Genomic DNA, 27,979 nt, shown 5'->3' with positions numbered 1-27,979 from the left:
CCCCCTCCGCCACTCTGGTCCCGTCCCGTCCCCTCCCGGCCGCCTCGGAGGGGCGGACCGGAGCGGGGCGGGGCGGTGTGGAGGGGGTTCTTTATGCGGCGGGAAGCCGGCGGCTCTTGGAGCTGTGGGTGGCTGCGGCCACAGAGAGGAGCGAGCCGGGCAGGGAGAGAGGCGAAGAGAGGAGCCGAGGAGGAGAAACAAGGAGAAGAAGAAAACGAGCGGCGGCCGGGGTGCTGCTATTGTTCCGCACCTGCCGCCGGCCGGGACACGTGGCGCCGCCGCTGAGCCCCGCTCCTCGCCCGCAGTCGCTTGACCCGCACGCCGTTGCCCGGCACCATGGGCAGAGGGGTGAGCGGCGGGGCTGGGGGGGAAGCGCACGGCCGGGAGTGGGAAATTCAAGGAGCCGGACCATGGCCGTTCCCCGTTGCCCTCCGGCTGCGGCGGGCGCGGCTCCGCTTTGTCTGTGTCGGGGAAGGGGGGTGAGGGGGAGGCCACGTCGTGGCCGGGGCGGGCTGGTAAACGGTAACAGCCGTTAGAGGGCGTCGCCGGTGCTGCTGCCCCTGAGCAACGCGCCCCGGCGGCCGCCAGCCCGCCCGCCGCCTCCGGGAGAGGAAGTAACGGGCGGGGCGGGAGGCGCGCACGGCGGGCCTTGTTGCAGACATGGCCGCGGAGGGGGCCCGGTGCCGGTGAGCCCGGGTGGGGATGTGTGTGTATTGGGGGGGGGGGTGCCGGTTCAAACCCGCCGCCTTCCCCATCGCCGAGGTCTCCCTCAGAGAGGCCTCTAGCCTCCCGGCCATGTGGGGCCCGTAGCCCCCGGGGCTGGTGTTATCTGATGCCCTTTTGGAGCCGAGAACGGCTGCTCCCGTGTCTCCCTAAGAGTACTTTAGACTTGTTGAGACGGGAGGGCCCGGGGGGGAAGGAGAGTTGTCAAGATTATTAGGGTTAATTTTCCTCTTGGTAGCAGTGAGGGGGTGATGGTGGTAGGAGGGTGGCGGTCGCCCCTGACTTTACTGTTAATAGAGGTGGTAAAAGCCTCGCAGAAGGCCATGCCATGGTTTCTGCCCTGTACCAGCGTTGTTTCTATCTCGTAGCCCGCAAGGAAGAGTTCTTAATTCAGATCGTACCTTTTAACTACTGAAAAGTGAACGTGAAGGCTGTTGAACACAGGAGTGAAGACTTTCTGAAGTTGGATGTTGTGATCAAGCGCCTGTGTGGAGCAGAAACATCTCTTGGGTTGCTCCAGTTTTATTTTGTTTTCAGAAAGTAAAGACCAGTTTCTGGATTTTACTGTTTGGATGTTTGCTTTTTCCCCTCCACTCAAACACTTCCCTGTGTATCCTGTATAGTTGGAGGGTATAGACTTTTATTTACTTTTGGTTTAGACTCATTCCTGGAAAATTCCCAGATTTTTCCGCTCCTCCAGGAGAGGGTGAACCACGCAGGGCCTTGAGATGCAGAGGTGGCAGCCTCATCCCTGCCTGCAGGTGTTCTGTGCTTCCCAAGCACTGTTCAAACATTGGCTTGGCTTTGCATTGTCCTCATCGAGGTGGTACAGCAGGCGGCAATGTTGACATAACTGCCAGAATAGTAGGGGACCTGCAAGAACATGGCTGAAGGGACAGTTACTTGGAAAAGGGAATTGTGAGGAGGGAGTGGGGTGGGCTTTGGGGATGTGTTTGTGTGTATTTTTTTTCCTCAGTGAAGTTCTTTTGATGCCTGGCAGCCCAGCATGATGTAGTTCAGTCTGGTGGGCAACAGGTAGTGTGCACAGTAAGAGATCGTCTAAAAGATAAAACACCGAGGGAGGATTTGGTGGTGCAGCAGTCTTCTGGATGCTCTAAATTGTCAAAGAAGCCTTGGAGTTACATGTGTATGTATAAGTGCAGTGCAGAAGGTTTTGGGGGTTTTGCACTGCTTTGGCTGCACTAATAGGAGATACAAATGGCTTCTGATCCAGAAGACTGTTAGCTGTGTCTCTTCCATTTCAGCTTTTGTAGGTTGCATGGATAATAAAGCAGCATTTGGCCTGAAACTAAAGTGCCAGCAAGAGGAATAATTCAACAGTGTACAGCTACCTCAGGCTTTCTTACAGCAAGTCACAAGATTTAGCAGTGAGAATGCATGTGGGTAATTGGGGACCCCCTGAAAAATGGAGATGTTAGATAGCAAGGCTTGTGAAAAAGGCAGTGTGTAGCTGCAACCCTGTACAGCATGTGTCTGCCCAGAGTTGGGGTGCCTGGAAAGAAAACCTCCCTTCTGCGGGAGCCCGGGCTGGAAGAGAAAGTAGGAGCGTTGAGTGTGAGAGAACAAGTTCCTTGCCTCTGAGCCTGTGAGGAGAAGCCGAGCGGGGTGTCTGTTTTACTTTAAATGGTAACGGGACAGGGGGAGGGCTGTGAGCTGCCCAGCTATGTTGTTCAGCCCAAAAAGCAGATTATCCAAGGGGGTGTGTGTAGTGGAGGAAAGCAGACGGGATTTCATTTCTGCTCAGGGCTGCCTGGAAGCTGTCTGCAGGCAGCAGTGTGTTTTACTCCATCTCCCTGGCTGCACAGGCATAGCCATAGTCGTTAGCGGGTGCTTTGAGTTGCCTCTGGGTTTCACTGCTAATGCTTGAACCCCAGTTAAGGTTTTTGCCTGTCAGAAACTAGGGAAGGATTATTGCATAATGGACCAACTGAGGAGAAATGTTACTCATCAAAGAAGTGCTTATCTGGTGCAGTTAAGAAATCTGAATAAATTACTCTTCCACCACCTTTCTCATTCCAACTTTGTATCGCTATGGCTAGAGGATATGCATTTGCTAAGGAAAACCTTGGGCCTAGTCAGCCCATGTTTTTTGCTAAGTGTGGTGTAATGGGATGAAGGGTTTCTAGCAAGTGGTCTGTCCCCGTGGATTATCACACAACCTGGTGGGATCCTGACCTGCTGAAAAGTGCAGAAGCTTGTGCTTCACCCAGGCCTTTGCAAGGGGAAACTGAAGTCACCAGCTCCTATAGAGAACTGTGTCCAGGCCACTCATCTTCATGTGTTTGACAACCCCTACAGATGTCTAGTTCTATGGAAAGGTGTACTAATGTTCCAGGCAAAGAAGTGTGGGAGATGACACTCTGTAGCTGGCACAGCATTGAAAAGCCAGGAAGGGCTGCTCAGCTGCACAGTTTGGTGGCATTTGGAAAGCAAGCTCTGCAGCTGGGTCTTCAGGCAGCTTCTGTGAGAAGTAGAGATGTTTGTCCTAATATCCAGAGAAGATTTAAGGTGTGTGGATGCTCCTGGTTTTATCCTAATGATGAAAGCACTTGCAAGGTTTAGATACCTTGTGTTGGGAGGTAAATTTGTCCTTCCATAATTTGAGAAGTGGCACTGTGTGCACAATGAGCAATTACTAGCTGTTGAGTAAAAGCTGCTTTGTACTGGCCTAGATGCTGGTCAGTTGATGCAGTTGATTAGACTTCTGATTAAAGATAGGAGATTGAATGCAGCTCTTGGGAGGGAGTAAGAAGGATCCAGAGAAGGTATTCACATCCCTTGCTAGGATTATATAGGGTCACAGAGTGGTATTTCCAATCCAGTAGGCATAGTCTGTATCATGACTCATCTGGTTAATATATTTACTGAAGACTGTCTCATGAGGCAGCAGGACAGTAACTTTTCTGTTTTCTCTGCACAGTTTATAATGACTTAAGTACTAGAACAGACCAGGCCTCCAGAGACGGTGTAATTTGTTTTGGCTCTTGCTTGACGTTTCTTCTTAGATTAGGTGATGTTAGAATAGTGTACTTCTGAGGCTGATTTGCACCCCTCCCTGGTGCAAATGGTTTCCTGGTCAATCAGACCTTGTTGATGAGAACATCAGCCACCAATGGCTCAATTAGTCCAGAGTGGAAAAGCATAAGGTGTATCGGACAGATAATAGGATTTTCCAGGAGCTGTACGAAACTTCTTACACTGGTATGTACAAATGTAGTGGTTAACCCCGGGGGGGGGGGGGGAAGCACCCCAAAGCTATGTTTTTTCTGTGGCATTTGATGAGTCAGAGTTCCTAGGCCAAGTCAAGTAACAGGGGTGACATGTCTGATGAGACAGGCCTTCCTTTGTATTCAGGCCATGTGATTATTTCTCAGCAAGATGTGGGTCTGGAGTACCGTAAACCTTCTTCACATTGTATGGCAGGAAAAGGAGGGAGAGGGCAGGGAAATCCTACAGTGGTGAGGGGTGGGATGACCCCCTCCTCCCCTGGCAGCCCAGCCAGCACTAGCCTTTTGTTGAACGGTTGGGCTCATCTTGCTAGAAGAGACACAAAGGGCCTGAAGGCACAGAAAAGGGGCAGGACTTTGAGGGATGTGTCAAGTTCAGATCTGAATGATGAAGCAGGAAGTTTCATACTTTGTGTGAAATGATTGTATGGCAAGAGCTGCAACCAATGCTACTGACTTACGTTTTGTGTAAGGGTGAGATGCAGTACTAAAGCAACAGAAGGGAGGAACTCTGAGCTCCAGAAGATGGATTCCATTAAGGCTCAATTACTTGGGTGCTTAAAGAAACAAGTAACTCTGCTTTCTGTCCAGGCTGCAGCTGATCGCTGGGGGTTTTGCTCGAGTTTGGTTTTTTTTTATTTATTTTTTTTTAAGCAAATCATGCTTAAACAAGAGCGGTGAACCTTTTCATGCTTACCCACTTGTCATTTGTCTCTGTAGCTGAACGATCTAAATGCCTGCCAGCCTGTAAGCTGGGTAAGTTTCAAAGAACCAGGAGGCTTTTTGGTCACCAGGAAGAGCTTGCCAAGCTTTTCTTGGGGGAAGGGGGTGAAACTGAAGGTGATGGACTGTTACTCAAGGCATCGGCTCCTTCACTTTCGTTAGAAATCATTTATTGCCTCGTGCAGTAGTCAAGAAGCATGTATTACGTGCAGGACTGTGTTTGGACTTGTCTGCTAGAGCTCTAGCAGAAATCAGGAGTTGTTTCCTTTGGAGACTGAATGAGAGAAATGCCTCATGGTAACTGTTTTTGACTTGCCCCATGGCAAATTTTTGTGATGCTGGCATGCAAGTATCCTGATGATTTAAGTTCTCTGGCTTTCACTTCTTTTTTTAATGAAGTGAAATGGGAGTTTTGGTGCAGGAAAGAGAATGTAAGGAATGCTGACAGTCTGTAGTTCTGTGTCCTTTTCCTGGATGAGAGGAGGCAAACTTCTCAGCTCCACTTATTCAGAACTTGTTCCATTGCACAGCTCTATAGCTGTATGCAAGGCTGCAGGGGATGCCAAGCCTGCTTTTACTGAACAGGGCAAGAGAGGGCTTCTGTGCATGTGAAATGTAGGACTGTGGCTGCAGTGGTGTGCACAGAACTTTCTCAGAACAATAAAAATCCTCTTCCTGATGTAACTGACAGCTGTTTTTAGAAAAGTCGTGGGGTTTTGTTTTTTTTTTCTTCTGTTTTCCCTTTAGTGTCACTTGTGGTTTTGGTTTCTACTTCTCTTGGAGTAAATAATAAAGCTTTCCCATGTTTGCTGCTCAACAGGACAGTTCTTGCATCCTAACAACAGTTTCTGTGTCCAGATAGCTCAGGAATCCAGTTTGTGATTTGAGGTGCTCATGCAGAGATCAAGCAAGGCGATGCCTTTGAAACCTGTCCTTAATCGTGTTAACAGTTTGACTCTGGTGCCACTAACTGCTGTTTGATCTCAAAAGACTTCTTGCGGAGCTCATTGGGTGAAAATCTCATCATGTTAAACTTGGCAGGGATGTGGTAGGTCCCACACAGAATGGAAGGGAAAAGTTGCCATTGGAGGCTTGCAAGAGGCTGGAAATGTATGGAGTACTTGATGAGGGAACTGCACTGCAAGGCTGTGGTGGTGCCTGGTTTTGGTACCTTCCAGGGTGTTCAGTTTAGGGTGTCTTGCAGTTCAGGGTTATTTCTGCCTGTAATTCTGTACTTTTTCATCTTTTAAGTGATGTTTATATGTGCTATGTCACAGTTTGTCCTTAGGTGCTTGTTTACCCCATCATTACAAGATCTAACTCTCTGCGTGATTTCACGCAGAATTAACCACAACAGGAGTGAATGAAAATCCATCTGAATAAAGAAGCTTTAAGCAAATCATCTGCTCTGTGAAGAGTAAGCAAGATTGAGCCCAGGCTGGATTTGCAGAAGTGTACTATGGCTTTGTATGCCATTCTCAATGGTCAAACTGCCATAAATTGAAAGCAGATTTCTGTTGTGTAACCAGCCAGCTAGAGTGCCAAACTGAAAAAGAAAGTGTTGGAACTGATCCCCCAGATTCGAGCCATCGGAGATACCACTTTTTATTTATCTTCAGTTGATAGGCTGCAACCTGCTAGAGGATGTGGAAGATTGAGAGGGGGGGAAGAGTTAAAGCCTTGAAGGGAACGTACTTGTGCACCCGAGTCTTGGTTTCTTCTGCTCCTTCAGCTTGAGCTGGGGCTTGTGCATAAAGACTGACTGAATAGCATGTAGCTTGCTTTCTTCCCTGCTGTACTTGCACAATGTCTGGCTTTAATCTGTCAGGGATGCTGTTCAGCAGACTTGTCTGCTCACTAGCTTGTGGGGTTTTTTTCTTTTATTTATTGAAGTGGCTTATCTTTCATGGAGTCATAGAATTCTTTAGGTTGGAAAAGACCTTTAAGACCATAGAGTCCAACCATTACCCCAGCGCTGCCCAGTCCACCATTAAACCATGTCATTAAGGGCCACATCTACATGTCTCTTGCATATCTCCAGGGATGGTGACTCCACCACTGCCCTGGGACTTGACAACTCTTTTGGCTAAGAAGTTTTTCCTGATCTTCAGTCTAAACCTCCCCTGGTGTAATTTGGGGCAGTTTCTCTTGTCCTGTCACTTGTTACATGGGAGAAGAGATCAGCCACCTCTTGGCTCCATTCTCCTTTCAGGCAGTTGTAGAAAGCAATAAGGTCCCCCCTGAGCTTTCTCTTTTCCAGCCTAAACCTCCCAGGTCCCTCAGCCCTTCCTCATCACACTTGTGCTCCAGACCCTTCACCAGCTCCATTGTCCTTCTCTGGCCCCGCTTCAGCACCTCAGTGTCTCTCCTGTAGTGAAGGGCCCAGAACTGAACCCAGTATTTGAGGTGCAGGCCTCACCAGTACTGAGTGTATGCTCAGTCCCCTCATCTGGATCATCAGTAATACTGAGCCCTGGGGAGCATCACTTGTGACCAACCGCCAACTGGGTTTAACTCTATTCACCACCACTCTTTGGACTTGGCTGTTTAACCATTTTTTTACCCACTGAAGAGTTTAAGCACCTGTTTCTCCAGGAGGATGCTGTGAGAAACAGTGTCAAAGGCTTTAGTAAAGTCTAGCTATAGACAACTTTAATAATCCATAATAGTTTTGTCTGCCTGTCAGTATTGTGTGTATGGTTAGTGGTACTGCTGTAGAGGCTGTTTCTAATGGTATTGTCTTCTCTTTCAGGCTGGAAGAGACAAGTATGAGCCCACTGCTACGTCAGAGCATGGCTCGAAGAAAAAGGGGAAGAAGGAGAGGGACATGGATGAGCTTAAAAAGGAAGTCTCAATGGTAAGAGTGTAGGGCATGGAAAGAGCAGCTTTAAGAATGTTCACTTCCCCCAAAGCCCTGTGCCTAATGTGACTGGTGTGCCGATAACATGGTGTGACTGAAAGCACTGATATCCCTTCTTGTCCCTGCTGTCTCCAAGCCAGTCATGCTGCAAATGTTTTAGCATCAAGACAGGTACATAGTAGGCCCTGAAACATCACTCCTCAAAAGGCACTTGACACAGAACCCAAGTCTCTGCTTGCCTTGTTACCCATAGCACAGTCTAGCTGCATTTCCTTACCCAGGCAAGCACTGTCTGGATAGCAGTGGTGCAGGCTTTATTGTGCTGTCATGTGAGTAAGACTGCTGTTTTCATTCCAGCTGATTGGAGTCTGTACAGCTCCATTTACTGCTGGCCTCTGCTTAGACCTCGGTATTATTCCTTCTAATCATGTTTGAGGCTGTTAGGAGTCTCCCGTCCCCATCTGTGAATGTTGGATGATGCTGTACATCTGTCTGTGAGTGTCATCCAGCTTAGATATGATCTCCTTGAAAGATGATGCAGGTTTTGTTTCTGTGCTGTGGTTTTGATTCTGGACTTTCATGTTTTTGGACCCTCTCTTAGGGTCTTTTAGGGAAAGAGAAATCTAAAGCTTGCTTGGAGGTGCGATTGTGCCCAGTAGCAATGCCAACTTAAAGCGTCTGCTCCCTCTAGTAGAACCTCTTCAGTGAGGCACTGCTCTGCACCAACATGATCCAACTGTGAAAAGGAGCCTCTTTGTGAGAAGAAACACTGCTTAAGCTGGCAGCATTACTTAAAAATGTGTGAAACTACAGCGTTAATATTCTGTACATTCTGACTTTCCCCCCCAACTCCTTTCCTTCCTGCCCCCAATCCAAAAAAACAACCCAACCAAACAAAAACTCCACCAGAAAGAAAGCCTAAACCAAAGAAAAACCAACAAAACCCACTGAGGCTTCACAGAATCTTCTGGGAGTATAAAGGCAGCACTGAGATATAGTCAGTTTGTTTGAAAAGCCATCATGTCATTCCCAAATAACCACAAGGATGCTTACGATGGGACCGCTTTGAGTTGCAGAATGAGATAGAGATTCTCTTCACAGAGAAGATGTGTTAGGGTCCTGCTCTCTCATCAGACTGTTACAAATGGGAAACCTGGGGTGGAGTGTGGAATTGCTGAGTTCTTGCTTATCAACCTGCAGGGACTGTGATCTCTTCTCCCCCTAACCCCAGCCATTTTCTTATCTTTCAGGATGATCACAAACTGAGCCTTGATGAACTTCATCGTAAATATGGAACAGACTTGAGTCGGGTAGGTAGACTTTATTTTCCCTCCGTCCTTCCCTGATCTGAAAAGGAGCAGTCTCGGTTCAGAGCACTTCACAAAGGGAGATCTGGGTGGTCTGCATTTTTTTGTTTAATCTCCCCTCCTCCAGTTGAGTTTCCCAGGCTTTAGGAGAACTGTTGAGCTCACAAATAATTCTCTTCATCCTCCCACTGTAGAACCTGGCTGCAATAATTTAGTGACTTTATTTGAATTATTCCAAGGTCAAGTTGATTTTTTGGATTTATGTTGGGCTTTTTTCCTGAGGAGTTTGTAGGCAAATGTTTGTTCAGTTGCAGATGTAGTCTAGTGAGCTAGCACATACCTACAGACTTAATGGTGGCTAGTAGCAGTTAAAATATTACCCTTTTGTAGTAAGAGATGTGCAAATGGCCTAACTAGCCTCAAAGTCCGGTACAGAAGTACTGCAGTGGCTTTGCACCTTGGCTGTTGTTTGCTTTGCTAATGCATTTTTTTTTTTTTGCATGGTCATGTATAGCAACAAGCCTGCTCTTTATAACATCAGATTTGCTTATTTCTGTCAAAGACCTTGGCTTCTGAAAGCTGAACTTCCTGGAAAGCTAATCCGAAGTGTCATCATCTTTATGGCCCCCAGCTTTCACTTGTTCCATAATTTCATAGAATGGGCTGTTCCTCAGATCTCAAGGTCTGCGGCTGTAGCCTTCTTGTCCTGCCCTTCTTCAGTGTTTGTAGTGCTATGGCTCCTCCAGCAGAATTCAACATACTGTAGCTCCTCTTCTTGAAGAGAATTGCTCCTGCACTTGTGTTGCAGAGCCCTGGCTTTTGTGGAGATCTCCATTACCTCTTAGCATCTCCTTGTTGCTGTGGTAGAACAGGAACAAACTCGGAGCTACTTTCCCCAGTTGGTCTTGCCATGATCCTTATAAAGGGAACCTTTCTTGTAGGGTTTAACTTCTGCACGTGCAGCTGAGATTTTGGCTCGTGATGGCCCAAATGCCCTCACACCCCCACCCACTACTCCGGAATGGGTAAAGTTCTGTCGGCAGCTCTTTGGAGGATTCTCACTCCTGTTGTGGATTGGTGCTATCCTCTGTTTTCTGGCTTACGGCATACAAAGTGTGATGGAGGAAGAGCCCAACAATGATAATGTAAGTAAAAATGTCTGGTTTACCTCAAAGGCATGCTCAGCAGCCTCTTTGGCTCAAAGCAGATTAACTTCCTTTAAGCATTCAGTCCAGAAGCTTTTCCCATAACCAGGGGAAATTCAGTGTGTGAGCTTAACATGCCTTGGAATGCTTCCACATAATGAAATGAACAGCCAGCTTCCTCTGTGTTGTGTTAACACTAGCTTGTGGACAGCCTTTGTGTACAAAATGTACAGAGACTGCAAGTACCTCCATGCTTTCTAGTGGGGCACTCAAATACCAAGCCAAATACCATTTATCTGGACAAACTGCCTCTCAGGCAGATCATCCTCTGACTCACTTTCGCTGTTCCTTGTAGCTGTACCTAGGTGTTGTGTTGGCAGCTGTGGTTATCATTACTGGCTGTTTCTCTTATTACCAAGAAGCAAAAAGTTCTAAGATTATGGAGTCCTTCAAGAACATGGTGCCTCAGGTATGGAATACCTCATCTCTTTGAGATCTGCCAAGCTGTAGTGTGCTCAAGGTTATTAACTGTTTTAAATGTTGATTTCAGTTGCAAAACGCCTGGCTATTAGTGTGGGTTACTAGCTCTTAATTTTGAAGGGTCTGTGAAACTCCTTTCTCTTTATGCTCTAAGTAACAACTCTAATATGCCAGGGTACTCTTGGGTTCCACCAGCTTACTAACATTCATAGGACACTTTATCTATTGTCTGGGGAGTTCATTAACTGGTGTGATAAGTACTAAAACTCAGATTCCTTCACAAACAGTCTGTATCATAACTATCTTATTGTCACCTTGGCAACAAGGAACTTTAATATCAAGAAAACAAAAATAGCTGTTTTCCTTAAGTAACATGCATATCGGAGATAAATGTCTTGCTACAAGTAGAAACCTCTTAGAGCCATAGCAGAACTATTTTAAGATACTCATCTTTTGATCCCCTTCTTAAGAGTTTTGTTTGACATAGGTTGTTTCTTCACTGTCTTTCAGCAAGCTCTTGTAGTCAGAAATGGTGAGAAGATGAGCATAAATGCTGAAGGTGTTGTAGTTGGAGATCTAGTGGAGGTAAAAGGAGGAGACAGAATCCCAGCTGACCTTCGGATCATATCTGCACATGGTTGCAAGGTACAGCAGTGACAGATTCTGAAAGCTTCATTAAGAAGGATGATGAATTGGTCTGGTTTCAAAGAATGTCTCCTATGATATCAGTGGGTGATGGAGTGGAAGAGAAGGGGGGAGAGTGACTAGTATTTTACTTGCTTGCATTGCTGAAATCATCAGCCTGCTTGTGTATGACAAAGTATTCTCTTCCATGTAGGTGGATAACTCCTCACTCACTGGTGAATCAGAACCTCAGACCAGGTCTCCAGACTTTTCCCATGAAAACCCACTGGAGACTAGGAATATTGCCTTCTTTTCCACCAACTGTGTGGAAGGTATGTGACTGTCCTACTTTCTTTGAAGTGTCAACAATGCTAGTGATTGAACTGCAAAGATAAGCAATGCAGATGGTCTGAGTTCAGTTGGTAGCATGCTCCTACCATGCAGGAACAGGCTGGAAGTTCCTAGCAAAGGTTTTGTCTATTCCAACTGCAATAATGTTTAATGGCCCAAGAAGACTCCACAGCACTGTTCTTTTCTGCTCAGACACACACAGCTATGTAGTGTGTTTTTGAGCATGACTGCCTTACTACAGCAGCATTAAAGTGCAATAAGGATATCTTATGATGGATAATGTAATACAAAGCACAATGGTTAAGTAGAGCTGTAAGGAATACTATAGCTGCTGTAGAAAGTAGGAAATTCAAACATCTCTGGCAGAACTTCCCGTTGCAGCTGAGTATGATGGTAAGCAGTCTTTGTGCCGAAGCCCAGAGCATCTTTTCCATTTCCACAGGGTGTCAAGCTGTGACTGTTCAGTGATGGTGCAGAGTTCTGTCAGGAGAGGACTCCTATTGTGTCATCTCCTGACAGATTCTCACCAGCAGACTGTTTTCTGCTTTTTTTTGACCTGTCTTGGTTTAAACCCCCACTTTTCCCCTTCCTGCTCCCCAGAGGGATGGGGGGAAGAACTGAAAGAATGTAAACCCCATGGGTTGAGATAATAGTCCAATGACTAAAGCATAATACAAAACTACTACTACTGCTAATAATAATAATGATAAAGGAAATAACAAGGGGAGAGAATACAAAACTAAAAATGGAAGGGGGGAAAAATCCCAAGAAACACAAGTGGTGCCCAGTACAATTGCTCACCACCTGCTGACCAATACCCAGCCCAACCTGAGCAGCGATCTGGGCCTTCTGGGTGACTCCCTCCAGTTTCTATACTGGGCATGACGTGCTGTGCTATGGAATACCCATTTGGCTAGTTTGGGTCAGTTGTCCTGTCTCTGCTCCCCACTGGCTTCCCGTGCCTCCTCCTCATTGGCAGAGCATGAGACTGAAAAGCCCTTGATGGGGCAAGCGCTACTGAGCAACAACTAAAACATTGGTGTGTTATCAGCATTGCTCTCAGGCTGAAATTGAAAACACAGCACTGCACCAGCTCCTAGGAAGGAGAAAAATAACTGCTACAGCTGAACCCAGGACACTAACCCTCAAAGAAAAAAAAACCAACAATACAAAAACAACCCAGCCAAACTGAAGGATATTCTTAATCTTTCTCAAAAGCCTTGGGGAGAGAAAATGGGCCCTCTCCTAAAGGAGGGAAGAGGATATCATCTACTTGAAGATATCTTCTAATTCCCTGCAATTGGCACTTGATTTTCTGGCATGGAAGGGAGAGAGCTTACAGCTCGACCAGTCATATGAGAATCCTGTGCAGCACTCACTTCCACGTATTTCTCGTTCTGCTAGAGATTAAGAAATGCTGCAGTGGGAGACTTTGGCTGCTGTAACGCCTACCTGCAGAATCTTGGGCAAAGCTTGCTAAACTCTAGGACAGGCTGAACAAATTCAGTTTAGTGTGTTTTGGGAAGGGTTTTTGTTTTCTAACACCTCTCTTTTGTCTAGGCACTGCCCGTGGTATTGTCATTAGCACTGGGGATCGCACTGTGATGGGCCGTATTGCCAGTCTGGCTTCTGGACTGGAAGGGGGCAAAACTCCAATTGCCATGGAGATTGAGCACTTTATCCACCTCATCACTGGAGTGGCTGTGTTTTTGGGTGTCTCTTTCTTCATTCTTTCACTCATCCTCGAGTACACGTGGCTGGAAGCTGTGATCTTCCTCATTGGGATCATTGTTGCCAATGTCCCTGAGGGGCTGCTTGCAACTGTCACGGTGAGTGAAGCTGAGAAAAAAAGCTTGAATGAGTTACATATATGGCTTATGAGGAGGTGGAGTGCTTTATGCTCAGTGTGCATTCAGAGGTAAACACTAAACTAATAGAAGGTACTTTGTGGTGAATGTGTAGTGTTAGGCTTTCTGAACTCGATGTATTCAGACTAGCTGCCTCAATCAATGTCAAGTTCTGCAGCTCTTTATCTAACAAAGACGGGTCCCTAAGCTAGACCTGCACAGAGGCTTGGCTTTGTAGAACTGAAATGAGCAAGACTGGTAGTTCTGGACTTGTCTTTTCTGTGCAAAAAGGGGCTTTCCTGTTACAACTGTGTCTACACCCACATGCACACCAGCCCCTCCAACACTGAAGGGCTGGTGGAGCATCCTGCAAGCTTTGCTCTAGCCTCAGCTCTTGATCTGGGGTCTGGCAGAGGTTCTTGTAAATTTGGTTTCCCAAAGACACAGTGTGAGAGACCATAGTGAGAATATCTAGGTGTGCTCAGCTGTGGAGGAGGTTGACAGGGCTGGAGGCTTCCATGCAGCCTGAGGAAACAGAGCAGCAACTGAAGCAGGGAATGAACAGTTGGGAGCTAGAACCAGATAAGAGCCTCTGGCAAGAAAGGGTAACTGGGGCTGCTCGTTTCTTACACCAGTAAGTTGCAGCCCTATCACTAAAGCTATTTTGGGCCTTCTCATATGTGGTCTCCCTCCATCTATTTTGAGAATTCCTATGATTAGGGAGCTGCAACTTTAACTAAAATGTTACTCCAGGGCATGTTATTTGCTTCCGAATGCCCTGAAAAGATGGAAACTAAATCCTTGTGAGTCCTTCTGGAAAATGTCATTTAAGCCTAGCAGCTAGGCCTAAATGCTGATGTTTATTTTGCACTGGCAGGGCGAGCATGGAATTAGGGAATTGCTGCAGGCCCATAAGCAGTTTATCATTCCCTGCCCACAGTGGGTTGGGTAGCGCAGTCACATCTAACCTGTCTTCTTCCTTGTCTCCAGGTATGTTTGACACTAACAGCCAAGCGGATGGCTCGTAAGAACTGCTTGGTGAAGAACCTGGAGGCTGTGGAAACCCTGGGCTCCACATCCACTATTTGCTCTGACAAAACAGGCACCCTGACACAGAACCGTATGACTGTTGCACACATGTGGTTTGACAATCAGATTCATGAGGCCGATACTACAGAGAACCAGAGTGGTAAGAACATCTCTTTGTGCTTGAGGCGTTTCCCTGGGGCTTCTTGTACACCTGTACTTCTAAGAGCCCATGTTTCTAGCTGTCCAGTCCAAGTGAAGTTCACACTGCAAGGATTTCAAACGTATGATCTACAATGAGCATTAAAAGACTTAAGGTGACACAGAGAAAGCTTGCATTTTTCCACAGTTCTGTTTAATCCCTAAACTCCACATAGGCTGCTTTTGCTCAGAGTTACTCCACTGGAATTTGAGTCTCTTGAATGTTCAGTCCTTTGTTTGTCCTGTGTGTAGAAATGTTTGCTGTTCTGTACTTCAGAGTAGCTGATTATTTTTGCCAAAATATATCTGATGAAGTTGCCCCACCTTAAGTCTTGCTGCAAGTGTGGACAGCAGAGGTGTTGACCCTGGTAATAAATTGACCTGGACGTAGATGGGGAATTTCCCATGTTGAAATAGATGGCTGCCCTTAAACAAGGGTTTTCCCAAAACATCCTGGTTGTGTTTGCAGAGCAGTAGCAATGAATGTAAGACTTCTGCGGAAAGTTTCTTCTAGGTATTGATAAGAATCTGAAATCTCAGTGTCCTGTGCAATTGAGAGAGGTATTTACCTCTCCAGAACGGTTCAGTACAACCAAATTTGCTGTTCAGTTCATCTCCCTTGAAGCCAACCTAAGGGTCAGTGTGAGAAAAGCAGGATCTTTCTTTAAGGATTGTTCCTTTGGGAGCTGTTTCTTCCAGTTCCTGGGTGATGGATAAAGTGAGGCAACATGGAGGCTCTCAATAGGCCTTTCTGAAAGAATGTTATCTGTCCAAAATTCTTTGGCTTTGTCAGCATGGGTGCTGCTGGGTGCTGCTGTTAGTGGAAACTTGAAAGCAAAGGTGTTCTCTACACTGTTGCCATTCCACCCTCTGGTCTTAAAACAATCAACTGCTCATCAAGTACCTGGGAAGGGAGGAGGTTTGAAAGAGATATAGTGTGCTAATGGGCTCTAAGTGTTCCTGATTTCTGAGATAAAGGCTTCTTGCTCTTAAAACTGTGGGATTTCAGGCTTATTTTTTGAGGGGTGTGCTTTTTGACATTCTTTTGCTTTCAGGTGCTTCCTTTGACAAGAGCTCAGCTACTTGGAGTGCTTTGTCCAGAATTGCGGGTCTCTGCAACCGTGCTGTGTTTCAGGCCAACCAGGAAAATATACCAATTCTTAAGGTGAGTTCCTAAAAGAAACATAAGTCCTGTTCCCTACCACTGCCCTCCCATAATGGTAATGAGATTGCATCCTGTGGGTGACAGGAACCTGCAAGTAGAGGTATCTGCCACTCTTAGTCTTTATTGCAGTTTGGTACTGTTGTAGGAGATGGGACTGGGAGGATACATTTCCCACAGCAGACTCTGGACATCCACTAACAGTCTGTGTGGGAGGTCAGATGCTTCAGACAGGTCTAGGAAAGACAAAAAAGCTTCCCTAGGCATTTCACAGTGTCTGGCTGTTCCAACAGTCTCTATCTCTGGCATTTGTACACTTAAAAGCTACAAACATCCAGTTCTGGGAGCTCATAGTAGTAGACACCAGAGCTGGGAGGGCAGCAGTCATGAGAGACTGTCTTTAGCCAGTCTGTTCTCACTGGCAAGTCTTGACTTTTTTTAAGCTTTGCTGGTTCAGCACTGGTGCAAGTGCCAGCAGAACATCAGTTCACATTCCTGCTTCTGAACTGTGACACAGCCAGGGCTGAAATTAACTGAATGGTGCTTATCTGTCAAATACTAGTCATGTTGCTTAGTAAACTTCCCAGGGGTGTTCTGGTACTCTGGTAATAGAAATGATGGAACAAACTATTTTTCCCTAGCACTCCTCTGACTGTAACCTCAGGTCATGTTCTTTAGACCTAAGATGAAGAGCTGGAGTTCTTCCCATCTAAGGAAGACTTGGGAGGGGGGAGCTTTGAAAAGTCTTTAGATACCAAAAAGCAATAGAAAAATGGGAAGAAAAGGGAGGAAGGAGGGGAAACAAAAAACCCACAAAAACAAAACCCAACCAGAAAATGCCCTCCCCAAAAAAAAAACAAATTCTCTTGGATGGAGAGACCAGAAGGGCAAGAAATACTTAGTTTAAAATGCAGCAAAGACAACTCAAGCAGGACATTGAGTACACACAGATCTCAAGGGCTGAGAACCCCCATCTACAATCTCTATCAGTGCCAACCTAATGGGACAAGAGGTAGGGACAGATTAAATCTTCCCTGCTAGAGGCTCACTAAACTGATCTTGTGTTAGGGTGGGAGAGCACATGCAAGTGTTTGTATGCATGTCATCAGTCTTCATGTCACATTTGCTGTTCTTCGTTGCAAGGAATGTACATAGTTAAAGTTTACCCTCCAGCTCTATTTCTCTGGCTGCATCTGGTTATCTGACTTTCTCTGCCCTTTTAAAGGGCTGCTTGCCTTTGGGCACCACAAGACTGCTGCTGTCTCAGAGTAGGAGGCCTGGCATTCTGAAATGCAGTATTTGTCACTAGGTAATAGAATTATTTATTCACTCTCATATTGTGTTACGTAGAAGCTGAGATGAATACACCTGAGATGAATACATGTTTCTTTAAAAATATCTGATCATCTGTGGTGAGTCTGCTGGGATGTACGCATTGACAGTTGTTTCTTTCCCCAGAGAGCAGTGGCAGGAGATGCCTCTGAGTCTGCACTTCTAAAATGCATTGAGTTGTGCTGTGGTTCTGTCAAGGAGATGAGAGATAGGTATCCCAAAGTGGTGGAAATACCATTTAACTCTACCAACAAGTACCAGGTAAGCATGTGCACTTAAGGGAGAGCTGCTTTGTGAAGCACTGATGTAAATTTGTATGCAGTGTGCCTCAAAACTTTTTGGCACTAAAATCTTGTCTAGCCATTACATGCTTGTAGACCATACAGTTAAGAGGTTCTGGAGCTGCCTCGACACTAAGGTGTCAGCTGCTGAGAAAGGACCAGACATGTTTCCAACCTGTGCAGCAGTAGTGCACAGAGAATGGAAGAACTCAAATCTTGGAGTAGGAATGAACTGCTTGAAAATAACCTTAAAAGGTAGAGCTTGGATACAAAAAAAGTCATTGCAACATCTGTGGTTATATATGTTAATGTTAAAGAATACATAGGAATTTTCCTTAGTTGTTGAACCTATTTAAGGTGCAGGTAAATGGGAACTAGAGCAGAATATCACAAACTGTCCTGAGCTGCTGTAACGGACAACACATTGAGTGATGGAGATTACTTTTGACTTTTGCAGTACATGTCTATAACACCAGTTTTATTTCTTCCACCCTAGCTGTCTATCCACAAAAATGCAAACCCATCAGAATCCCGTTACTTGCTGGTGATGAAGGGAGCTCCAGAGAGGATCTTGGATCGCTGCAGCACCATTCTTATTCATGGCAAAGAGCAACCACTGGATGAGGAAATGAAAGATGCTTTTCAGAATGCCTACCTTGAATTGGGAGGCCTTGGGGAGAGAGTGTTAGGTAAGGAAATGCAAGCTTAAATTGAAAAGATCTGTCCCTTGTGCTCCTGTGCAAAGTCCCCATAGATTTACTGGAGGGTTGTACTCTGTTCCCGCAGTGTAACCATAGCGTTCAGTCAAGGTCGCTTCAATGCGTATAGGAACAGTTCTGCTTCAGCCTTTAATCTAAAAGGGAGCCTGCAGGGTCTTATCTTGCCCAGCAGCTGAGTCCCCTAGATCAAAATGAAGCAAAGCATATGGGGCCACATGGATTTGCTCCACTGCATGTGAACCAAGCTGTGCCTGGGCACCTAGCAACACCTATTAGTTATCAGAACATGAGTGTGACTCCTGCCTCAGTACCCCTGTTGTTATTGTGCAGCTGTTTGCAGAAGCAATAAGCATTTGCTCTCTTTGCCTCCTGATGCGTAGGAACAGAGTAAACATGGATTTGATGTGTTACAGGATTCTGTCACCTGGCTCTGCCTGACGATCAGTTCCCTGAAGGCTTCCAGTTTGACACAGACGAACTGAACTTCCCTGTAGACAAACTCTGCTTTGTAGGACTGATGTCTATGATTGACCCTCCTCGTGCTGCTGTGCCAGATGCTGTTGGCAAATGCAGAAGTGCTGGGATCAAGGTAGTTTATTCCTGGGTTGACAATAACTTTGCTCTATGCCTGTGGATATAAATGGCTTTGCTTACTCTCCGTGTTGCTGTAGAGTGAGTGAAGTATTGGTCAGGATTTAACTACTACTAATTGAGGCTTCATTTCTGAGTTAAATACAAATGATTGTATGTTAATGGACTGAAAATAGAGTTGGACTCCAAACTGACAGGTGCTGATGACGTGGTGTCCCAAAGCAAGCATGTGATTTGGCTCGAGTGTGTTCTGCATGTCCCCTAGCACTGACTGAGATGAGAGTGCGAAGCACAGGCTGGAAATAGAACTGAATCTGACTTAGGAATTAACAATTTTCTTTGTCTTCCATCCACCTCAATCCCCTGCATACTGGTAACAGATCACTACCTGTACCTCAGGCTTGCTCTGTGCCAAGGCTTACTTGTAGAACAAAAGCCACGTGGCCTTTCTGATCTCAAGGGACCTGCCTTTGAGCAGTGTTGCTCTGCATTACAGGCACGGCTTTCACAGCAGTCTATTTGCATTTCAGGTTATCATGGTTACTGGAGACCATCCCATCACAGCCAAAGCCATTGCCAAGGGTGTTGGCATCATCTCTGAGGGCAATGAAACCGTAGAAGATATTGCTGCTCGACTCAACATTCCTGTCAGCCAGGTCAACCCCAGGTACTGACTGGTGGGGAGGGCCAGAGCTGTTTGAAGAATTAAGCATTTGCCTCTCTGCTTGCCTTGGATAATGCCTCAGCACCTCTCCCTAGACATGAAAACTTAGCATCTGCTTAGCCTACCATGTTGTGGCTCTTCAGTGTGTATCATGGGTTAGGTTATATGAAGAATGCACAAGGCTGTCCTAACTGTGCATGTCTCTTGTAAATGGGAAGTAGGTAGAAGTAAGGACTGTACAGAAAGCTGGCAGTTTCTTCCATTGTTTCCCTGCCCCATAGCTGCCTGTCCTGATGGTCTGTCCCTCCACTGGGGGAAGGAAACAACTGGCTGAGTGAAGTCTTTTTCCCCTGAGCTGAGCATTTGCCCTGCCTGGTTCATGTCATGGCACAAGCACCATGTACTAGCCTAATGTAGCAGACAGGAAAAAGTATCCAAAGTGGCACAGGGGAGGGGGTTGGCTGTTTTGGGACTTTTTTGAGCAATGATGCTGCAGGGCCTGAAATTGTGTCCTCCTGGGATTCCAGATCTTTCAGTAGAGGGTAGGTTTAGTTTTGCCATCAGACATGTACTTAGTCAAGCTTATTTGGTGAGGTAACGTACAGGTAATGGGAAAACTCTGGTAAAAAGAAAATGAATTTGTTTATAGTCACAATCCAGACTGAATGAGCTACTGAAAGTAAATTGTTTAACTGTTTTATATTGTTCAGAGAAAAGAGTTGCAATGCCTCTTAAACTTGATCACTCAAAGCCCAGTTCTGTCCCTCTTGCTCTCAAACTCTCTTCTGGGTCTGATTGCAGGTGGTCAAAGGGAGCAGGACTAGGACTGGGTAGGGTAATTGACACTAGTCAGTAGCTACAAGCAGAATAAACGTGAAAATGGAATCCCTTCCTCACAGGGGTTAATGTTAGCCCTCCTAGCCTAGTGCAGAACTGAGGCATCCTCAGAAAATGTGCTTTGGCATAAGCAGGCTGTTTGCAGAATGGCTGGGCTGTCTGCATTGCTTAGTTTGACCCAGCCTGTGTTTGGCCTGGAGGGTAGCCATGTAGTTTATGAACTGTGAATAGACACCCTGTAGAATGAAATTGCTTCGGAAGATGAGTATTGTGGCTGAATTCTACTTGCTTCTCAAGGGTAACTTCACAACCTAGCAGTGCAGGCTGAGGGTCACTGGGCTGTGTGACTGAGCAGGTCAGCAGCTGGCTATAAGGGTGGGGAAGGAATTTCCCAGTCGAATGATGTAATGAGCTGTGTGAAGAGTCTTCTAGACCTATAAGGGATGGTATGTTGGGTTAGAGAGGTGGTATTTTGCCGTAGCATGCAGGGTACCAAACCAGTCTAAATATAACCCTGCATGCTTTTGTTGAAGAGTGTGAAATAGTCTGAAGTAATACAGTGTGAGCTCTCTGTGAAGAGCCACATGTAGATCATCAGTCTGTTGCAAAAGGATTGCCTGCAGAAGACCACAGCATCTCTTGTGATGTTGGAAGCCAACAGCCTGAGCCAGGGACTCTTCTCTTGCAGAGAGGCTGAGCTGTGGAAACAACTAGTCTGTGCCTTGATTCATTTTAAAAAGCCATACAGAGAATTAGTCTCTCTATGAGTCTCTGGGGCTCTTTGTCTGTTGCTTGGCACTGTCTTTTTCTTTGTGTTCCTCATGTACCTTTTAAACTTGGATCATCAAACTTATGTGCAGAGCCTGCCTGGATTAGTATTTAGCACAGCAGGAACCAGTCTCTTCCTAGAGCACTGAAAAGCTGTAGTAGGCAAATACAGCTAATGAGAAACTTAGTTTAACTTGTGAAGTAAAACATCATACTGTCTCTTAATTGCAGGGATGCCAAAGCTTGTGTTGTTCATGGCACAGATTTGAAGGACATGAGTAGTGAGCAACTGGATGACATCCTGACTCATCATACAGAAATTGTCTTTGCCAGGACATCTCCTCAGCAGAAGCTTATCATTGTGGAAGGCTGCCAGCGCCAGGTAAAGAGAGGGAGTCCAAGGATTTCATATGGCAGAATTCCCAGATGTATATATATGTATGTATATGTGTGTATATATAAAAAAACTCCTAAGCAGTGCTGCCTTCTGATGTCTCAGGACTTAGTCCTCTGAGTGCTATCAGGTAAAGGGCCAGACTGAGATCTCAGTCTGTCAGCAGCCACCAGCTGCTGATGTCAGGCTGCTCTACAATACATAAGGGTCTTTCAGGAAAGTATCTTAATTTTGTACTGAGGCTTTCTTCTGATCCTAGAATGTTGAACATTTGATTCCTAAATGCTTTGGAGGCACTTGGGAGAGGAGGATTTGACATGTTTATATATTGTCCAGCATCTCTGTTAACCATGCTGCTCTCCAAGCCTGATCAGAATGGGGAAAAGGGGTGAGGGAGGACAAGGAGAAATTGAGGTCTTCCAACAAAGTGGAAGTAGTTTTTTTTGTGCTTCATCACCTGAAAGACAGGAGAAAGCTTTTCTGCCTGAAATATGTTACATGATGATTTCATTTCAGTCTTTCTATCCCTCTCCTTGTGGTTAGGGTGCCATTGTAGCAGTCACAGGTGATGGTGTGAATGATTCCCCAGCCCTGAAGAAGGCTGACATTGGTGTTGCTATGGGTATTTCTGGCTCAGATGTCTCCAAGCAGGCTGCTGACATGATTCTGCTGGATGATAACTTTGCCTCCATTGTCACTGGGGTTGAAGAAGGTGAGTTTATAACGTGGTGGCAAAGTGGCATAATCCAGCAGTGTTACTGATGCCCTGTGGAACAGAGGTTTCTGGAGGGTTCTCATGTTTTTTGAGCTTATCTCCACAGCAAGTGTTTTCAAGGAGGGCTTTCCTCCTCCCTTCAGAAGTCTTCTCCCTTTGCATGGGACCAGCACAAGCCTTTGAGATGGGTAGCTGGAGGAAGCAGCTGAGTAACAAAGCTACTTTGTCCTTTTCCCTATCACGTGAGCCTAGAGTCATCTTTGCCAGCTGAGTCTGACACATTTCCCTCCCTGATGGAGCAATAGCTCTCAAACAGGAGCAGAACAGAGGGTGCTTACAGGGGTTCTTAATGATCCTCAGAGCCCAGGGCTTAATACCCTGCTGCTGTGTGCAGTGAACCCTGATTGCTGTGCCCAGAATCGTTACTCTGTATAGGTGATGCTGTGCATGGAGCACAGTCTCACCTGTACATGCAGGGAACCCCTTCAGGTTGCTGCGCTAGCATTTTGCTTTTCAGTGTTAATACTGAAGCTGCCCATGTGCTACTTGGCTGCCTTCTGCTGATAACTAAGAGTTATGTTAGTTGTTGTCTCTTCCTTGACCCAGGGCGTCTGATCTTTGATAACCTGAAGAAGTCTATTGCTTACACCCTGACCAGTAACATTCCTGAAATCACGCCGTTCCTGATCTTCATCATTGCAAACATACCCCTTCCACTGGGAACAGTCACAATCCTCTGCATTGACTTGGGCACTGACATGGTGAATGTTGTCTTTTTCTCTTGAGAAGAAATGTGGGTGTTCTTGGGGTACCCTAAAGAAAGAACCAGGTGGAAGGAAAATGCTTAAATAGAGTTTTCTCTAGTGTTCTGATTTAAAATAAGTACCATTTGATACTCCCTGTCTTCTAGCTCTCTGAGTCTGAGAGGACTGAGGGCCCTTCAGTTCCATGTAAGGGCAAACTGGGAATGGGGAGGAGGAGAAGGCCTTCCTGAATGCTACAGCTATGGTTTTCAGACAGTGCTGTTTCTCAGACGGAACATATGGTGCAGGGAAGGCTATATGCAGTGGATATTGGAACTGTTCTAACAGCAGTCCTACTACCTCCAAAGGTCCCTGCTATTTCCCTGGCATATGAGCAAGCAGAAAGTGACATCATGAAGAGGCAGCCTAGAAATCCCAAAACAGACAAGCTGGTGAATGAGCGGCTGATCAGCATGGCCTATGGGCAGATTGGTAAGCTGGTCTGTTTTCTCTGGTGGTAGCAGGGGTTATACACCACCCTAACTCAGTGATTGTTCCAGCTACCTTGGTAGGGTTGAGGTTTGGGATATGTGAGCCAGAACCTTGGGCTGTTAAGAACTTGCTGTGATTCTGCCCCATGCCACATAGCGGTGGCTTGCGCAGCTTGATCCACTGAATCGCTTTCACAGTAACGTTGTTTAATTGCATAGTGCTGTAAAGGAACTGGCTGACAACCAGCTCTCCTCTGGTTCAGACTTGTTCAGCAAGAACATAGATCCCATTGTTAGTTTAATTAGAAGTAAAGGATTCTCTCCAGCGTATCCCTAAACACACAGTATTAGGAGCCTTGATTAAAGGCAGCTACAGAGACGTGCCCAGTTTGCAGGACAGGAGCTCATGCTTAATTGCAGCAGACCTTGGGAACCTTCTTGACTGTCTTTTGCAAGGGTTGGGGGTGGGCAAGGCTTAATGAGAATACAAAGAGTGTTTTATCTTGTGTCCTTGAGTACTGTGCCGTCACAGTACAGGGCAGAACAGAAGTAACTCTGTACGAAGTTGGGAGGAGAAGCTGCTCAGCAAGAGGGATGCAGCTGAGTTTGATGTTAGCAGGAGCTATTTCTATAGCTGTTGCCTGGGAGACAGAGCCCCACAAGGAGCAATTTTTGAGGTGTTTGGGGTCTCATGGAGACTGCTTTCCATTGTAATTGCACTGCACAGTAGCTTCATCAGTCTTATCCTTTCTTACCTGTTCAGGTATGATCCAGGCCCTTGGGGGTTTCTTCACCTATTTTGTAATCATGGCAGAGAATGGGTTCTGGCCTTATGGCTTGCTAGGGATCAGAGTTCAGTGGGATGACCGATGGATTAATGATGTGGAAGACAGCTACGGGCAGCAGTGGGTAAGTTTTGAGGCACAGCTTAGAGCCTGCGAGCCAAAATACTAATGCCTGCTAAACTTAGTGTAAGTTCCAGAGAGCAAAGGCAGTGTGTTTGAACCAATGCTCTCTGCTTTGCTTCCTAGACCTACGAACAGAGGAAAATAGTGGAGTTCACTTGCCATACAGCCTTCTTTGTCAGCATTGTGGTTGTGCAGTGGGCAGACTTGATCATTTGTAAGACCCGAAGAAACTCCGTCTTCCAGCAGGGAATGAAGTAAGTCAGGCTGTCCAAGGAGGATGTATTCTCCAGCACACAGTATTCTGGTTCTTCATCCCAGCAGTGTTTGGGCATTTTGGCATAAGTCTTCAACAATCTGGTGCCTTGGTAGTAGGTAAAAGAGGGAGTGGGGCTCTCTTTCTTGCCATACCTTCCATGGTTGAGGCAAAGTGAAATGACTTCTTCTGGCATTGTCTGTGGGAGCTAGCCCACCTCAAAGGACAGTGATACGGTCCATTACACAGTCTTGTGGGGCAGCTGAGCATCTGATGGATCAAGAGATCTGGTGGCATGAACCTCAGCCTCCTTCTGATTTGTGGTGAAAGTTACTGCTGGTTAGTTGCTGACTTAGCTGTGATCTGGAATATCTTTTTCTGGAGCATAGAAGACCTTTGCAACAGCTGTGCCATCAGCTTTAATGGCCTGGTACTCCCCATCTGGTGGATTTCTGGGCTAGACCAGAATATCTATTTCTGTTCACTACCATGTAAAAACTAGATGTTTTTTTAGGATATCAGCTGGAAAAGTACTTTGTCTCTGACTGCTTTCCTGTTTCTACTAGGAACAAGATCTTAATATTTGGTCTCTTTGAGGAGACTGCTCTGGCTGCCTTCCTCTCTTACTGCCCTGGCATGGATGTTGCTCTAAGGATGTACCCTCTCAAGTAAGTTGCATCATGCTTTTTGTGCAGCAGGCAGTACCACTGAACAGCAGTGCTTGGATGGGGAGATGGATAAAAGTGGTTATGAGCTTGTGAAGCATGAAGCCTAGTTTTAACCCAGAAGAGCTCAGGCTGGAGGGTACAAGTGATCCTTTGCTGTAGTGTGGCACACCAGGGGTTTGATATTCTGTACTGCTTATGGAATGTTTATAGGGAGCCTGCAGTTCAGTGCCCCACTTAAAGCAGCACAACCTCAGTTGTACCGCTGTGTTCTAGTGCAGCTGCTTGGGGGTATTTTTATGTGTAGGGGACTGCATCTCTAAAGACAGTTGAATTGCTCTAAAACACAGGCCAGGTGACTCTTTACTAACTGATGATGATGATGTCTTGTGCCTTTTTCTGTCCCCCATAGAAATAGTACTAGTAACGGAGTCTCTGGGAAGATGCTGCATAGTGCAGATGACAAGCTTTCGTAACAGTGGGAAGGGTGCCAACATCTTAAGCATTGCTCAACAGTATTGCAACATTTCATGACAGGGTTTAGTTTCAAACTATGAACAGCCCCTCTAGCTTCTGTGCCATGAAATTTTCATGGCAAAAAGATCCTGGTACACCTTGTGTCCCATTCAGAAGTGTCATCTAGAATTTGGTTCTGAAGTGCTGCCCTTTGCCCAGTGCCTGCAGCAGCTAGATGTTAGCACAGGTAAATCATAAGGGAAATGAGTGCAGTTCAAGTGAGCAGGGCTGTGGGCACAAAGGTTATGTGTACTTGGAGGAAATGCTGCTAGATTAATAGGTAGGGAGGTGCTGGTACAGAGAAGCACAAAGGTGCTGTGACGCACCTCATGTTGGAATTAATAGCCAAATAGTGGATTAACCTATTGCAGCAGAAAACTTGGTGGTAATTCTTGGCTTGGAGGGTTCTCAGCTGAACCACAGCTTTGTGTTTGCCGGTGCACTGGCAGGCAGGGGCCTGCCAGCCTTCCTGCACTCCTGTGCCATGAAGTCAGAGCTCTGCTAGGCACAGAGCATCTTTACTGCCTGCATTCTTACTGTCTTCTCTCCCAAACAGGCCAACCTGGTGGTTCTGTGCTTTCCCGTACTCCCTCCTCATATTCCTGTATGATGAAATCAGAAAGCTCATCATCAGACGCAACCCTGGTGGTAAGAACATGATGCTAATTGTGTGTTTCCTTCCCTGCCTCCTCAGGCTGCTGAGCTCTGTAGAAGCTCTGACAGTGCTCAGGGACCCCCAGTGCAGACACTGTGCAGTGCTGTGTTTTCCCTTCCTCAACACTAATAGTGCAGTTAGTTCAAATTGAGGACGTGTTGTTCCTCTCCCTGCATTCTTGTGCAGCATATGAACGTACCAGTGCACTGACATAGATGGAAAAGACTGATAATGCTTTGGGTAATTCTAGACAGCCGGAACAGGGCCTGAAAGCTTCAGCACATCAGCAATTGGGCAAGACTTTTCCATTGTGATGGGTCACTTACTAGTTCAGGTGCTACACTGCAAGTCTGCAGAGCCTAAAAGGACCTCTCATGAGCCTCCTAATTACTCTGCTTTAGGACTAACTCTGTTTTCTCCCTTCTTTTCTCTTAGGTTGGGTGGAAAAAGAGACCTACTACTAAAAAGCGCCTGTAAACCATTCTACGCACAGCCCATGCCACCTCTCCACCACCTCCCCTGTGTGTGTACTTCATCTTTGCAAGCGCAGAACTGTGCTTGGGCAGGAGTGAGCTGAAACTAAAGGAAATCTGAAGAAACATGGACTGGAGGAGAAAGCAATGGAGGAGGTTGGGGTGGGGGGAGTGTCTGACCATCAGTCCATGGGGATGAGAGTTTGAGTAGTTTTATGTGCCTTTTTGTTTTTGTAAAAGGAAACCGAAGATTTTATATGTGGATTTTTACAAATAAAGATGGATTATAAGAGGATGCCCCCACATGGTCTTAGGTGGATGGTTTTTCTCAAGGCAAAAACTGGGTCAGGGCAATCTCCCTTCCCTGATGAGGGTGCGGTGATGACTAGCCCTTGGTGCTTCCCTTTTGTATAGTAGGGAAGCAGAGCTGCTTGACCCAGAGACAACAGCACGTGGCTTTTACCACCACTGGTGCATCTGCCTCTAGCTCAGTGCCTAATGTGATGAACTGCTTCCAGGCACTTGCTTTTCAAAGTCTAAAGCTCAGGAAGCCTGCAGGCCTCTGCATCTTGGCTGCTTCCCCCTAATACAGCACTGAGTGGAGAGAAGAGCTGGTGGCTGGATGTCTGCTCTGGCTTGCTGCAGGAGCCTGCAACTTGCTTGCTGGGCTCAGAAAGAGAGCAGGCTTCTGCTGAATGGCACTTGGATCCCAACAGCTTTGTTCTCAAAATCCTGACGCTGATTTTCCTGCTTGCTTTGCCAAGTAAGGGATAATGTTTCCTAGTGTCCTGTGTGCATGCACGTGCTTGCTCTGGCATGGTGCTTGCCCCATCTTGATGCCTGCGGTGGAGTGAGAGAAGTGTACAGGATCCTTCACCTTCCACTTCTGAGGAAGGCATCTCTGGGTTCCAGGTTGGCTCTCTGGGCTCAAGTGAGTTGTGCTGCTTCCCTTGGCCTAGTCATTTTACTGTGTAATGATGCTTGTCTGGCTTGCTTCTGAGAACTCGGTGGAGGTGCTGGCCTTTCGCATGTGGACAGTCACCATGAAGTCTCTTTTCATGCTCCTGCTACTGCTGTTGTGCTAAAGCCACCTTTGGAAACGCTTCAGGTCCTTGGTCCTATTCCTGAACTGCTGGTCTGTGTCCCTCTTAGTATTTACTTCTGCAAAGGGTCACTCCAACTCCAAACAACACTGAAATGATTGAAGTTAAAACTTCATGTTGTCATCTCTCCTGGTTACCTTTTCTTAAGATTACTTTAAAGCCAAGTTCTCTCAT

At 46.3% G+C, this 27,979-nt stretch overlaps 1 protein-coding gene across 1 annotated transcript; it reads left to right on the top strand.

Moving 5' to 3' along the window:
* ATP1A1 (ATPase Na+/K+ transporting subunit alpha 1) lies at positions 1-27,005 on the top strand. The gene is made up of 23 exons (XM_057404124.1): positions 1-348; positions 7,447-7,551; positions 8,805-8,864; positions 9,803-10,006; positions 10,362-10,475; positions 10,997-11,131; positions 11,325-11,442; positions 13,022-13,290; positions 14,299-14,497; positions 15,591-15,700; positions 17,156-17,290; positions 17,807-17,999; positions 18,443-18,618; positions 19,151-19,287; positions 21,121-21,271; positions 21,827-21,995; positions 22,605-22,759; positions 23,110-23,233; positions 23,996-24,141; positions 24,264-24,394; positions 24,960-25,061; positions 26,131-26,222; positions 26,665-27,005. Exons 1-23 carry the CDS (start codon positions 337-339, stop codon positions 26,691-26,693), a joined length of 3,066 nt encoding a protein of 1,021 aa, XP_057260107.1. The 5' UTR covers positions 1-336; the 3' UTR covers positions 26,694-27,005.
* The last annotated feature ends 974 nt before the right edge of the window (positions 27,006-27,979 follow it).

The sequence above is a fragment of the Pezoporus wallicus genome, unplaced genomic scaffold (assembly GCF_028554395.1).
Source record: "Pezoporus wallicus isolate ANWC-B61680 ecotype Strahan unplaced genomic scaffold, APGP_CSIRO_Pwel_v1 contig_6598, whole genome shotgun sequence".
Lineage (NCBI taxonomy): Eukaryota > Metazoa > Chordata > Aves > Psittaciformes > Psittacidae > Pezoporus > Pezoporus wallicus.
This window is presented reverse-complemented; position numbering and strand designations above follow the sequence as displayed.

Excerpts from the sequence above, each read along its gene's own strand:
- ATP1A1 (XM_057404124.1), top strand. Across the intron at positions 15,701-17,155 it reads AAAATATACCAATTCTTAAG|AGAGCAGTGGCAGGAGATGC; the intron begins GTGAGTTCCTAA and ends TTCTTTCCCCAG. Across the intron at positions 25,062-26,130 it reads CTAAGGATGTACCCTCTCAA|GCCAACCTGGTGGTTCTGTG; the intron begins GTAAGTTGCATC and ends TCTCCCAAACAG.